The sequence below is a fragment of the Haliaeetus albicilla genome, chromosome 8, assembly GCF_947461875.1.
Source record: "Haliaeetus albicilla chromosome 8, bHalAlb1.1, whole genome shotgun sequence".
NCBI classification, from domain to species: domain Eukaryota; kingdom Metazoa; phylum Chordata; class Aves; order Accipitriformes; family Accipitridae; genus Haliaeetus; species Haliaeetus albicilla.
The window spans coordinates 44,257,001-44,271,430 of NC_091490.1; the positions used below are offsets into that span (position 1 = coordinate 44,257,001).

The following is a 14,430-nucleotide window of genomic DNA, read 5'->3' on the forward strand; positions in this document are numbered from 1 at the left end:
CCCATCCTCCCTCCAGCTCTGCCCAAGCACAGCACCCCAACCCAAATCCCAACTGGGGGAACTGGGAGAGAGCGTGGGACAACTGGGAGGGAAGGCTCCAGTCTGGGCTTGGCAGGGCACAGGCTGCTGCCTTCCTGGGGGGGACCTCGGGGCTCCCTGCAGCAGGGACATGCTCCCACCGCAGCCCTCGCCACCAGCAGCCCCCAGAGCAGCCCCTGCCTGGCTCAGGCTGACGCTCCCTGATGCAGCCGATTAATGTTGATCCAAACTGTCAGGAGGGAAGTGGGGAGCAAAAGACAAGAGAATCGCCACTTATTAAGCTAAAAGCATTATCTGAGCACGCTGGCAGGAGCGTGGTCTGCACCGATGCTTCTGTTATTAAAGTGCACTTTAAATCAACTGCGCTTACTTCGGGTGTATTAAGCAGGCCGGTCTGGTGGGTGCACATGGGGATGGCCATGGTCCCCCAGATCCAGGGGACCCCCCTCCATCCCCATGGGCCAGGAGGCAAAACCTCGTGGGGAGGGGGAGGGACCCGCGGGGCAAAGACGACCGAGCAGCAGCACGGCTTCCTTTGGACAAGGGATCGCCTCCCTGCTGACAGCGCTGCTGGGGAAGCGGTGGTGGGTTATCGAGATCTGTGGCCAGCAGCAGGGTGTTAAAGAAAAACCTCAGGCATCTTTCACTATAAAAAACAAATCTTTTATGTAAAAAATAAACCTAAACAAAACCCACAACCCCCGCTGCCATGCTCGTGACAATACAAAAGGCCGATTCCCCAGAACACCATGAAAACAAAGTAGCTGGATCCAAATATATATAAATTGTCAACTTACGAGACTGGAAATAGCACCTTGCTGGCCCCCCCCACCTCTCCCCAAAGGAGTCAGCCCCGCACCCTGAAACCACCACCTGCACTCTGAGCCCAGGGACACCCCCCACAGCCCCCTGCCCGCCAGACCAGGAGGATGGATGGGGCAGTGCGGGAGTCCCGTCTTCAGGCTTGGTACCCCAGGGACCCCCCCATCTGTCCCCCACAGCACCTACGCTGCCCCTGGGCACCCCCCAGGAGCAGGAGCTGCTCAGGCCCCGCTGTCATGAGAGTAGAACAAGCCCACAGCGGGATCCTGGCTGTGAGGGGTCTGGCAATAGCGAGCAGCATTTCCCAGGGCAGGATGAGCAGAAGGGGTCTCCAAAATCCAATCTCAAACCGGTATTAAGAGAAAAAACACTTTTCTGTCTGCACTGCAGGGTCAAGTAACGAAAAGAAACAAAAAAGGGCCAGGGGAAGAGAAGGGGAAAGAGCAGGAGCTGCATCCTGAACCCCTCTCTCGGAGCCGGCGACGCTCCTCCCACAGCCGGCCGCTCCGAGTCTGCCCCCGCCGGCACCGAGCAGCAAATCGGGGTGAAAACGGTCCCTGTGTTGTCCCGCACGCAGCAGCCCTGCAGCCCCCGCGCTTGTCTCAGTCCCGTGTCATCGGACGCCAGACCAAGCAGGCAAATGCTCCAGCATGCGCCGCGTGACAGGTGCTGGCGAGGACGCGAGCCAGGCGTGCTTGCACGTCTGTGTGTGCAGGTGCCCGAGGGCGGGCTGGTTCTTCCCCAGGAGCTGGGCAGGGAGAGGCAGAGGGGTGTGAGGGCAGGGGGTGCCTCTTCATTTGGCTGGTTTGGTGATGATGCGAGCAGAGAAGTCAAAGAGGTTCTTGTTGATTTTCCGGAGGGTGCTCACCTCCTCTTCCAGCTCGCTCACCTGGATCGTCAGATGCTCCTGGTCTCCTACCAGGTTCTGTGACAGAAAAACACAACAGAAAAGCATCAGGCACCCGAGTCTCACTTCTGGCAAGTGGAGGCTGGCGTTCCCCTCAACAGCAGCAAATCCCCAACCCTTTTGTCCTCTCCCTCCTCCATCTCCTACTCAAACCGCAGCCCCTCCTGCCTACACCATCAGCAAATTCCAGGGCTCATTCCTCCCCAACTTGCACAGGGCCCTAAGAACCGGTTCAGCTGAACAGAGAACCCTCCCAAGGGCTCCATACCAGAAGGACACGATTCCCTCATCTTGGAGCAGCTCTCACCTTTTCCCTTGTCGAGTACATCTGGGAGTACATCTTCTCAGCCTTCTCCAGGTAGCTCTCCCCAGACTCCTGCAGGGACCAGACAGGAGTGATCAATACAGAAGACCTGGGCCCTCTCCCAATGCCCCTGGGCAGGGTTCCCCACTGGAGAAGGCGAAGAAGCCCTCCCCGGCCCCACAAGACAAAGCAGAAACTGAGCAGAGACTCCAGTGGGGTACGGCCAACTCTGCGGCATCAGCAGAGCCTGGCTGGAGCTGCGGCCCCTTTCCAAAATGGAAGGCCTGTGCACAGGTCTGGGCAGGGATGGGGGTCCCAGAACAGCCCCCTTGAGAGTGCCTTGTGCAGGGGTCTGCCAAGCTCCTCTCCCAGCAGGGACAGAGCGCTTTGCCTGGGCAAGGGGAAGCACTGGGCTCGCCACGCCGCAGGCTGCTCTCCCCAGCACCGTGCTGCGAGTGGAGGAGCCCAACTGACTGTGGGACTGGCATCTGCAGAGCAGCACCTGAGCTGGCCCTGCATCACCAGCATGCCGTCCCCTCTGCCGAGCAGCGGGCAAACAGCACCTTCTGGACCAGCTGCCACCTCCCCGACATGGAGCTCATCCATCAGCCGTGGCAGGACTGTCACTCGCCTGGGGACAGATGCTGACAGAGGAGAGAAGCTCTGGGACTGCCAGCAGAGAGACCAGGGGATGGACCAGCACGGCACACGGCGAGCCTGTGATCATTGATGGTGCAGGATACCCCCCCTGCCTGGGGACAGCTGCGCTGGGACTGAGCAACAGCAGTGGTGGGACGGCAGAGCCCAGTCCAGGCACAAGGCTGGGAGGACAAATGACTGCACCAGCCAGGACAGTGAGGGCAGTGCGAGGGAGGAGGAACAGGTTTCACCAGGCTGGAGAAAGGCGTTGGTGGAGGGGGAACAGCCTCTGGCAGAAAGAGGCAAAGACGCTGCGTGGGGGGCTCCTGACTTTGGGCAGAGCAGAGCTGCAGAGCTCCAACGATCTCCAGGACCCCCCCACTCGCCATGACTGACACTGGGGTGATTTCAAAGGCACACCACCCTGCACCCCAGCCAGGACCCTCCTCCATTTGGAGACCTCGGTCCAGGGGTTCCTCTTCCCCAGACACAGCCAAGAGCAAGGGAAGAGCCTGCCTGCTCCCTGCCTGGCCTGCCTGCAAGGCTCCCACCGCAAGCCAGTTAATTGGGCAATCCCACTGCTTTAAAAAACGACACTTGGGGAAGTTTAGCAGCACGGGGGAAGATCTGAACAGGCCATGGAGATGCTGCCCATCAGCAGTGGATCAGCGTGGACTGGCCACCGATGCTGCTCTGGCTGGAGGAGAAATTTTGCATCCTCCAGCACAAACCCCCCCAACCCAACCTCCGTCTCCCCCTCCCCAGCAGTGTGCTCATCCCCCGTACCTGCTGGTGGAGCCCGAGGCGCAGCGTCACTCCCTCGCTCCCCTGCTCGTCGTTGCTTTCGGTGCCATGGAGGTGTTTGCTGAATTTGGGGAGAGGCACGCTGGGTTTCCCGTCCGGGTTGAACATGTTGGCTGGGGCCAGCACTATGAAGGCGTTTGTAACCGGACCTGGGATGGGACAAGAGGAGGGGACAGGTCGGACTTTCCCCTCTGGTGGGTTTGCCTCTTGCCTGGTGCCGCTGGCAGCCCCGAGAACAGACAGTACAACCTGCAGCGCAGGCAGCTGCCAGGACTCCTGCCTTCCTCCCCGGCACCTGGGAAGAGGCAGAGCCCCTCTCCCCATCCTTGGCAGTGGGGAATGGGGACGCGGCTCTGCACCCCGGGCCCGGCAGGCAGCATGGGGAGGAGCGGGGCGGCCTGGCCATCCTCCGCAGAGCCAGCCATCCATCAGCAGCTGCTGCTCTCGCAGCTGTCTCCTGCAATGATCTATCACACACTCTCGTTTGGCAGAGCTAATGAACGCTTTAATTACTGCATTTACCCACACAGGCTGCTGCTTTCTATCAGCGGCCCCCTTTGCTCCCCCTTCTGAACTCATGCTCGCTGGCAAACTCCCACCGCTGCCCCCCACACCCCAAACCTTTCCCCATCAGACACAGCAACCCCCCAGCCCTCCAAAGCCCCCCGCACTGCCTGCAGCACACCTCCAGCAGTCAGTGGGCTTGTATGCAAGCAGAGCAGCTCAGTCACTGCTAATAAATCCCCAACCATCCATCTTCCCCTGGCCAAACTTGACGGCACGAAGGGAAAGGTTAAAAGGATCCAGATGCACCTGAGTGGAGGCAGGCTGCTGCAGTGCCTGCCCAGAGTCCCCACCAAAGGCAGTGGGGAAAGGTGCAGGATAAGGGAGGGAGCCCCGGGGAGGGGTCAGAGCCACCCGAGGCTTTCAGTCTCTGCAGAGGAGACGGACAAAAGCACCTCTGATGCGGATGAGGGCTCCCCTCGCCATCATCTCCCCCTCCAGCTTGAGCAGAGCCTGCTCCAAAGCCTGACCCTCCCAGGATCCAAGGCTGGATCCCATTGGCAAACAAAAGGCCCTGCCGAATACTCGGCCCATAAGCTGCTCTGCCAGCAGTCCCAGGCTGGCCCCGAAGCTGCTCTTTGCCAACACTTTGCTGTAACAAACTATTTGTTTTACTCTTCCTCCTTAAAGACGTTTGCTGCTGCTTATGAAAGTATCCATTAGTGAGATTATTGCTGTTGGTTCACTGGCAATTTGAGAAGCAATTTGAAAGGAAGGGACGAGAAAGGCAGAGAGAAGAAAATCTCATGCACTAGTGCACAGATCGCCAGATCTGGTCACCGTCCAGGCGCAGACTCCCCCAGCTGCTCTCAGGCCCCAGTGCCGATGCAAGTCCCATCCAAGCCCACCTTGTCATGACAGCTCGGGCACCAGGCAGTGGGTGACACCCTGCCAGTGTGGGCAGAGGGACTGGACTCAACTGGGGGAGAATAAATAATCTGCCTTCCAACACTGGCAGCTGCCGGCAGGACAGATCGGCTGGAGCATCCCCAGGGTGGCCTTGCGCAGATGAGCCCTCAGGCATGGTCTGTGCCACACAGTGTTTGCAGAGAGAAAGATGGAGCTTGTGTGACAGGATGGGAACCGAGGCCCAGAGGGATTTGGGAGCAATGTTGGCAAGAGAATCAGGGAGCGCTGGCTCACAGGCTCATCCCAGAGGTGTCCTGCTTCCCCTTGGAGCAGTGCCAGCCATGCTGGGTGACCAGGAGCAGCCCTGCCTTGCCCAGCCCAGTCATAGCTCATTACCCAAGAGCAGCAGCCCAATTTCTCAAAGTCCATCTGCCTGCCCATACTCTGCCCCCACTGCCCACCCCTGTCAAGGACAAGCAAACCTTGCTGGAAAAGCCCCCTGCATCTGTCCTGCCTGCACAGCCAGGCTCCTCTTGAGCCATGAGCCACGCTCCAACCCCTCCAATCTATTTGCAGCATCATCATGTGGGGAGGGCAGTGGTTTCTGCCTTGCGCCCAGCTACTCACTCTGCCCTGTGAGCAGAGGGACCTCACTCTCCCAAGCACACCAGGCCGGAGGTTGCTGTCATGTCAGCTGTGGCAGAAAAGCCCATGTCATCTCTGCCTTGGAAAGGGAAAGGCTCAGGGAACACGCTGGAGGGGTGAGCAGGGCAGCAGCAGGGAACAGACCTTGCTGGGAGGCTCACATCACTGCTCGGAGAGGCAGCGAGAAAGGCCAAGGGGAGATGGGGACACGCTGGAAAGCAGCGCTGCAGGGAACTCGTTGCCTCACTAAGACAGGGTGGCAGGGCTGCCCAAGAGAGGCAGTGCTGGGACAGAAGAGCCGCAGAGCTCCCAATGCAGGGAGGCTGCGGGGAGCCTGCGCTCTGCGTGGGGACCCTCCACCTACAGCACAGCTCTCTGGTGGTGGGCTCCCCTGGATGGCAGCTCCTGATTCACAATACAGCTCCCACCCCGCTTCTGGGCTCAGATGAAGCACACAGCAGCAGCAGGGTGGTACTGGTGCCAGGACTGCCAGGGAAGCCAAATACCTGCCCACAAGAAGCAGCAAGCCAGCAGAGGCTGCAGAAAGCATCCGCACCTCATGGCCCCAGCACCCAGCAGCATGGTCAGCCTGGTCCTGCCCCACATGGGAAGAGCTTGTGTCCATCTGCACTCCCCTACAGCCTCAAGGAGGGTTTTAATGCCTGGCTCGCAGTGAAAGCTTGCCCCCCCCTCCTCTGATGACTCACACAGCTCCAATTTTGTCTGCTTTCACCCTTCTAATGCTAGTGGAGCAAGGCTGGATGGGCGCTGCAGTAGGTCCCCATTAGAAACGGTCCTTGGCAGCAAAAGGAAAGAAGGAAAAGGTCTGCAGGCAGCCTGGCTTTCAGCAACTGCCCCGAGGCAGCAGCTTGCCCACCTTTGTCCAGAGGCAGCATCACAGAGGAACAGGGTCTGACTTTCACCACCGTCACCTTCTGGGAGGGTTTAGGTAGTGCCTGGAGAGCAGCGCTGCCAGCCCCACCAGCAAGAGTGGTGTTAAGAGTCTGGAGACCACCACAATCATATAAGAAATCCACTGTTAGCAACAGCTCAAATGCAACAGGAGAGCTAAATCGTCCACTGCTCTCAGGCACCTAATTGCCAATCTGAGCCTGTAAAGATTTGTTTGCATGGTTTATCAGAGCCATTAGACTGAAATCCCAGACGACTGCTTATATCGGATTCACTTCAGGCCTAATGAGCTCACAGGTGCTCGTTGCTGGGGTCACAGAGACAGCCTCTTCTCCAGACACATCCTCCCCCTTTCACAGCCTCCCCAGGCGTCGGGGTGTGTGTGGGGCAACTGCTCCCTTTGGAAAACAAGGAAGAAGATCCTGGATGTCCTCAGTGACAAGGTGAAATCTATGACTCACTCCCTGACAGTGCACAGGGGGGTTGTTAATAGACATCGGCAAGGACAAAACATTACTCCAGACAGCTGAGGCATCCCTCTAATGCCTCTACCCTTCCTGGAGGTGTGAAGCAAGTAGCAGAGAAATGCCTGAAGTGCCCAGGGTGGCGTCAGAGCAGCAGAAGTGAGACAGCAGCGGCCTTTGGCAGTTGAGGAGGAAAGGATCCCGGAGATAAGGGCATGCCTACCTTTGTGATTCATCGTCTTCAGGCACTGCTTGCTTTGGATGTCCCACAGCCGGACAGTTTCGTCATGTGAGCCGGAAAGCAGCAGGCTACCATCCGTGGAGACCGACAGACATGTCACCTGGTTCCTGGAATGAGGAAGAAGATGTTTAAACTCAGGATGACCCAAGGAGTGCCAGAAAGTGGTGAGGTGGGCAGACAGGGCCAATGAAGTGTTTGCCAGGTATGTCTGGTCCCTCACCTGTGCCCTTTGAAGACCTTCCCGTTCTCCCGCTCTGTCTGGAAGGTCCGGTCTCTCTGGACCGGCTGCAGAAATGAAGGAAGGAAGGGAGAGAGTGGTTTAAATTCAGGAAGACTGAAGCCAGCAGGTTCATCACTGTGTCTGGAGGGGGCAGAGGAGATACAGGGGAACCCAGGCCCTCCCATGCCCTGGCAGGTCACACCAGTCGCATAAGCAGGGAGGTGACAGTGGCTCAGGGTGCTACATCAAGGGCAACATCGAGCAGATCTGCAGCGCCACACACTCACCCAGGCACAGAGGTCAACCTGGAAGATGGATCCATCCATGCCGCCGCAGAACATGTGATACTCGGAGAGGTCAAGAGTCACAGCCATGATCCCCACATCGAAGAGGACAGAAAGCAGGAGCTCCCCAGATGAGATTTCCCAGAGCTGGAGTGAGAGGGTACAGGAATGTATTGGGTTTGCATGGCAATGCTTGGGGGCGGGGGGGGCAGGCTACAGGGGTGGCTTCTGTGAGAAGCTGCTAGAAGCTTCCCCTATGTCCAACAGAGACAATGCCAGCCGGCTCCAAGATGGACCCGCTGCTGGTCAAGGTTGAGCCCATCAGTGACAGTGGTATCGCCTCTGAGATAACATATTTAAGAAGGGAAAAAATGTTGCTGCAGCACAGAAACTGCAGCCAAAGAGAGGAGTGAGAATACGTGAGAGAAACAACCCTGCAGACACCAAGGTCAGTGAAGGAGGAGGGGGAGGAGGTGCTTGAGGCACCGGAGCAGAGATTCCCCTGCAGCCCGTGAGGAAGACCATGGTGAGGCAGGCTGTCCCCCTGCAGCCCATGGAGGTCCACAGAGGAGCAGATATCCACCTGTAGCCCGGGGAGGACCCCATGCCAAAGCAGGTGGATGCCCAAAGGAGGCTGTGACCCTGAGGGAAGCCCGCGCTGGAGCTGGCTCCTGGCAGGACCCGTGGAGAGAGGAGCCCACACTGGAGCAGGTTTTCCGGCAGGACTTGTGACTCCACGGGGGACCCATGCTGGGGCAGTGTGCTCCTGAAGGACTGCACCCCGTGGAAGGGACCCATGATGGAGCAGTTTGTGGAGAACTGTCTCCCATGGGAGGGACCCCAAGCCGGAGCAGGGGAAGAGTGCGGAATCCTGCCCCTGAGGAGGAAGGAGTGGCAGAGACATTTGATGAACTGACCCCAACCCCTATTCCCTGTCCCCCTGTGCCACTGGGGGGGAGGAGGTGTAGAAAACCAGGAGTGAATCTGTGCCCAGGAAGAAGGGAGGGGTGGGGGAAGGTGCTTTAAGATTTGGTTTTATTTCTCATTATCCTACTCTGGTCGATTGATAATAAACTAAGTTAATTTTCCCCAAGTCAAGTCTGTTTTACCCGTGATGGTAATTAGTGAGTGATCTCTCCCTGTCCTTATCTCGACTCATGAGTCCTTCCTTATATTTTCTCTCCCCTGCCCAGCTAAGGGGGGGAGTGATAGAGCAGCTCTGGTGGGCACCTGGCGTCCAGCCAGGGTCAACCCACCACAATGAGAATTAGGGGCCTAAATTGGAAGGATTGGAAGAACACATTGCTGCTTATCAGCACCTGCCCAGCAGCAAGCTGGGCTCCTTGCTACGGTTGGGAAAACCGAGTCCAAGGCATAACCACAGCAGAACCCAGGATCAGCCTCTTTGTGACCATGAGACAAGTTTCCCAGGCAGCTCCAAAACGGCCCTCAACCCCCTCCAGTGCCTGTCCTGCCTCCAGGGCAGACCCCTCCACGCAGGGCAGGAGGAGGAGGCTGCAGCTTCCAGCCTGCTCTGCTCCCTGTCCTTTGAGACTAAAGGACATCAGCAAGGGGAATCAGAGGAGCTGACCCCAACATTCCCCAGGAGAAGAGGGACTGCAAACCACGCAGAGGTCCAGCCTGAGGGCAGGTGCAGAGAAACTGCTGGTGTTTGGAGAGGCAAAGCCCATTAGGTCTGGCAGCTCTGACTCATCACAGAGACAGCCAAGAAATTCAGCTACTGCAACCCTCATGGACAGCTTTGCTGCAGCCCAGCAGAAACTCTGCTTTAACGCTGTGGGGCCAGCGCACCTCTGGGACTCTTGTTTGGCAGGACAGACCCAAGCCTTACCTTCGCTGTCTGGTCAAGGGAGGCTGTGGCAGCTCGGGCCAAGGGCCCTCCAAAGCCACAGCACAAGTCCGTGATAGGGAGGCTGTGTCGGGACCACACATGGCGAGGGTCAGGGATCTGGGAGGGTTCTGCCTGCAGCACGCTGTAGGGGAGAACAGAGAGACAAGTTGGCACGGCAGGTCAGCCAGAGCAATGCTGGGGATGCCAGAGCAAAGCAGCTCTGAGGACAGCTGGCCAAGGCTCTTCTTCCTCCGGGATGGTTCTCCTGGCTGCAAAGACCAAGCAGGACACAGAAGCCATCAGCAGTCACAGCATCTGTGATACTGAGGACAAGGGCTGCTACTGAGCTCCCCATCCCACAGGGGACACAGAACTCCACTGCCATTAGCAGGGAAAGGGCACAATCCACTCTGTGTCAAGCAGGGAAAAGAAGTCAGAGCCATATGCCACAGCTTGGGAAACCCAGAGGAGACACTAGGAAAAAACTCTCTGGCAGCGAGGGTGACAGCAGCGGAACAGCCGCCTAAGGAGGGCACAGACTCATCATCACCAGCAGGCTTTACAAACAGCTTAGACACATGAGCTTAGTTAGAGTTGATTCCGCCTCTGGGAAGTGGTGGCTGATCTCTTATTCTAATATTCCTCACCCAGATGCTCCCTGTTCCCCATACAAATGGGTCAAGACCTCCCCACGGGCCACCATTACCTGTAAAGGTTCCACACCAGGGCCAGACAGTCCTTTGCCCCGGAGAGAAAGTGGCTGCTGTCGTCAGTAAAGCAAAGGCATGTGAGGTCCTGGTAGTGTCGGTTCAGGATGGCTAGGAGGTTCCCGTTGGAGACCTAGAGCAAGGGAAAGGGCAGGAGAATATTAAGAAGCACTGAGATGCCCTGGAATAAGATAGCACTCTGCCCTCAATGGTTGTGGGTGCAGCAGCACCTGCAGCTCCATCACCAGGTGGGTGTTGCTGTGTATTTACAAAAAGGTAAATACAGCAGAAGACAGTTTGAAGAGGTCGCGCCCATGTTAACTCTGGAACCTAGTGAAGCCAGTGCCGTTTCTCTGGTCAAGACACAAACGTGCAGTAAAGATTTCCTGTTTACTGTTAATATGGGTTTCACGGCTTCTTCCAACCTCCCACAACACCTAATGGAATGGCTGCGGGTGCCACAAAAGCCACAGAAGGCTGCATGCCACCCCAGGGGTTGCTGTACTTCAGCACAGCTGCATGGTCTCGGGCCAGCAGAGGCTTTAGGGTGGACAAGGAGTTCCCTAAACCTGGAGCTTTTCTTGTTAAAAGGCAACACTGCAGATGGGGAGGGAACTAAGGAGGCAGCAAGGGAGTCCTACATAAAAGAACAGAATCAACACCCTCTCATTGCCTGAATTACACCTAAAAATAAAACCAAACTGCAGTTCAATGGAGAACAAGCGGTTTCACAGAGAAGGCACAAAACTAGGTCTCTTGGGCCCATTTCCAGCTCTACAATGGTTTCCACGCAGCCTCTCTAACATGCCTGTTCCCTCTGCCAGAAGGAGAGTGCCGTCACCCACTCCAGGCAGATGCTCAGAAGCGTTTGCAAGGCAAGGCTAGCTGGGGACAGACAGAAAGGGCCACATTCTGCAGATGAAGCAGAGCAGAGACCAGCTCAGAGCATCACGAGTGAGTAACTCCCACTCACTGCAGTCTCAGCCCAGCATTCCTTGTGAGGGCTTTTTTTCCGAAGTTGCCACAGTCACATTTTTAAAAGAAAAATCTGATGAATTAAGATAGAGCCGCCCACATAACAAGGCTCAGAAACATCCCCCGGGATGGAGAGCTTTCCAGTTTAGACATCTCAGTGTTTAATCCCAGGGTTCACAACAAGCTTGTTCTTTTATTTGCTTGGTGGAGTGCTTAGAATGCAGTGTAATCCCCATGTAAATACACCACTAATTAAAAACAGAAGAATGATGACCAGAGCACAGCAGTCTCTGCAGACATCCAGATCACAAGTCACACGCAAATACTAGGCTAAAACACGGAAGAAGTGCTAAAGGAAAACTAGGTCCTGTGTTTCTGCTTCGAGGGAGCAATGCCTGACCCCTAAGGCATCTGTAGCAGCTTGGAAAGAGAAGGAAAGAACAGACCTAAGCCTCACTCAGCAACTCCCACCACAATTTCTTCCCCCCCCGCTTTGATGAGCTGTCCCACAGTCTGCAGGCTCGTGGAGGCCGCCGAGCAGCCGGCCCCAGCCCCTCAGGGCAATGGGGAGCTCAAACCGCACCAGGACAGCTGTAACATACATGACCCAGCACAGCCTTTGCCCCACTGTGGAGCCCAGATAATGTGGATTTACTGACACCTGACGGGACGGGGCCACTTGCTAACTGTACAGGACGCGAATCTCTACATCCCCATTCCCCGTGCCAGCTCGCAGCCCCCTTACCTCCCACAGGTAGATGCTCTCAGCAACCCCAGCCAAGATGTAGAGCCCGTTGGGAGAAGCCGTCAGGCAGGTCACTGGCCCAGGGCATATGATCTTCTGCTGGAGCTGGTCCTGAGGGCAGAAAGAACAGAGTGGCTGTTGACTATAGGCTGGAGTATGGGAGGGAGAGAGAAACAAGACCCTGGTTCAGTTGAGATCAGCCTGTGGCAGAAGAGGCAGCTCAGGCAGTGTCTGACGTACTGTGGCTGCCTGTGTTTGAGCCATGCCCTCAACCCACAACAGCACTGCTGCGCTTTGGAGATTCAATGCCAAAGAGGAAGATGATGGAGGAGCACAGTCCATCTGTGCAAATCGCATCGCATTGCTCTGCGTTTTGCTGGTTTTGTTGCAGTTGCTTCATGTTTAGCCCCACAGGGAAAAGGTAAATTCCCCTCCACCCTCTTCCAAGCTCTAGCAACACGCAGCAGGAGGGGTACCGAAACGCAAGGGATCTGGATGCAGTTATGCTCCAAGGCTGGTGAACCCTGGAGATTCAGCAGAGAACAGGCTCAGAAGAATACAGCAAAATAACATTGATAAAAAATAAAGATGATGCGAGCTCACAGCCTGGGACAGCAAGCAGTGGGTCTGAGAGCAGCTCCTTGCAGCTCAGGGGAACTGGAAAAAACAGACCCTGAGCTGTGGCAGCGAAGGGGCTGCATGTGCTGAAACTGACGGGCTGCTGCTGCTTTCTGCAGAGGGGAACAACAGGGAACGGAGAGATTACGGCTGTATTTGCCACCGTCCTGCGCTAGTTTAAGTACAAGTGGGATGCAGCTAGCAGGACGAGGATGGGGTACGGCCACGTAGGGACAGGTGATGTTTGTCCAGCTGCATTTAGGCTGGAAGGGACAGAGAACAGACTGAGGTGATAGGAGGCTTCAGGCAAAGGGGGCTCAGCCCTTGGGGTGCCCGCATCCCCCCGGGCTCCCCCTCAATGGGCACGGTTGGGTTCCTGGGCAGCCCTGGGAGCTGTGAGGCTCCTTTCCAGCCTTGGGAAGGGGAGGTGTGAGGGGCATGGCTGTGGAGACACTAGTCCGGAGAGGAGCCCAACAGCCGATTCCTCCTGCAGAAAACATCTTTCCTGGTGGTTCCCGATCGGCTGAGACCCCCGGGGAGGGAGCCGGGCCTTATGGGATCCATCACCACGTGTGGGAGGCCAAGGCAGGGAGGAGGTTGCTGGCAAGAGACGGGGGACTCAAGGGCGTCCCTGGGGGGTCTCTGCAGCTCGAGGGATGTCGGGCATCTGCCTGTGGTGACGGGGGTCGTTATGGGGGGGGGGGGGGGAAAGCTGGCCGTCTGAACACAGAGAGACCGGGGGTCTCTACGGAGAGAGGGGCCATGGTGGGGGGGTCCGACCATAGAGACTGGGGGTCTCTACGGAAAGAGGGGCCATGGTGGGGGGGGTCTAACCATAGAGACTGGGGGTCTCTACAGAGAGAGGGGCCCTCGCTACAGAGACGGGAGGTCTCCAGGGAGGGGGGGCCCCTGGCGCATCCCCACAGGGACGGGGGATCCCTCCGCGGGGCCCGGGGGCGCCCCTCGAGCCGAGGCCTCCCGGTCCCGCCCGCCGCGCCGGTACCTTCCTCTGGAGCTCCCAGACATTGATGTAGCTCTTGCCGAGCTGGGCCCCCAGCAGGTGCTCGCCGCCCAGCAGCGCCAGCCCGCGGGGCCCGCTATTGCCGCCGCGGTAGCCGGGCAGGGCAGAGCCCGAGTGCAGCTCCCAGACGGAGCAGTTGCAGAGCGGCCCGGCGGCGTCCGACACCAGCGCCACCTCCATGGGCGCCGCCATCTTCGCGGTCCGCCAGGGCCAGAGAGAGGGCGGCCGCCGCCTAGAGCGCCGCCCTCCCTCCTCCCGACGGTGTGGCGGCGGACCAATCAAGAGCGGCGGCCGCGCGGGGCGAGGGGGTGCTGCGGCGCCGGCACGCGGCAGGAAGCTCAGCAGGGTCCGCCCCGGCCCGCCCTGGGATGGGGGACCACTGGGATTGGGGACCTCGGCACCGGGACCGCGGGCGCACCGCGGCCTTGTGGGCGCCCCGTGGGCACCCCACAGCTCTGTGAGCGCCCTACGGGCACCCCATAACCCCCTGGGCACCCCGAGAGCGTCCTGTAGGCGCCCCGTATCTTCGTAGGCACTGCACGGCCCTAAGGGCACCCCGGGGGGAGCCCACGGACACCCCACAGCCCCATGGGCACCCTGTGGGGACCCCACAGGGACTTCACGGCACCCTGTAGTCCTATAGGCACTCCGGAGGGACCCCACGGACACCCCACAGCCCTGAAAGCTCCCTGTGGAGATCCCATAGGGACCCCATGGCACCCTGTAGTCCTACAGCCACTCTGTAGGGACCCCACGGACACCCCACAGCCCTAAAAGCACCCCACAGGGACCTCATGGCACCCTATAGTCCTATAGGC

General features: G+C 58.2%; 1 protein-coding gene across 1 annotated transcript; it reads right to left on the reverse strand.

The window, feature by feature from the left end:
* Window positions 1–680: 680 nt before the first annotated feature.
* WDR18 (WD repeat domain 18) lies at window positions 681–13,836 on the reverse strand. Its single transcript, XM_069790624.1, has 10 exons — window positions 13,595–13,836; window positions 11,974–12,084; window positions 10,253–10,386; window positions 9,547–9,688; window positions 7,698–7,841; window positions 7,411–7,475; window positions 7,173–7,297; window positions 3,498–3,664; window positions 2,076–2,144; window positions 681–1,786 (listed from the first exon to the last, which is right to left on the reverse strand). Exons 1-10 carry the CDS (start codon window positions 13,802–13,804, stop codon window positions 1,655–1,657), a joined length of 1,299 nt encoding a protein of 432 aa, XP_069646725.1. The 5' UTR covers window positions 13,805–13,836; the 3' UTR covers window positions 681–1,654.
* Between the last annotated feature and the right edge of the window lie 594 nt (window positions 13,837–14,430).

What these genes read in the sequence shown, in the direction of transcription:
- WDR18 (XM_069790624.1), bottom strand. Translation starts at nt 13,804, where the DNA reads ATGGCGGCGCCCATGGAGGTGGCGCTGGTGTCGGACGCCGCCGGGCCG. An exon ending in TCTGGGAGCTCCAGAGGAAG is followed by an intron (nt 12,085 to 13,594) that starts GTACCGGCGCGG and finishes TTCTGCCCTCAG; the next exon opens with GACCAGCTCCAGCAGAAGAT. An exon ending in AAGGTCTTCAAAGGGCACAG is followed by an intron (nt 7,298 to 7,410) that starts GTGAGGGACCAG and finishes TCCTCATTCCAG; the next exon opens with GAACCAGGTGACATGTCTGT.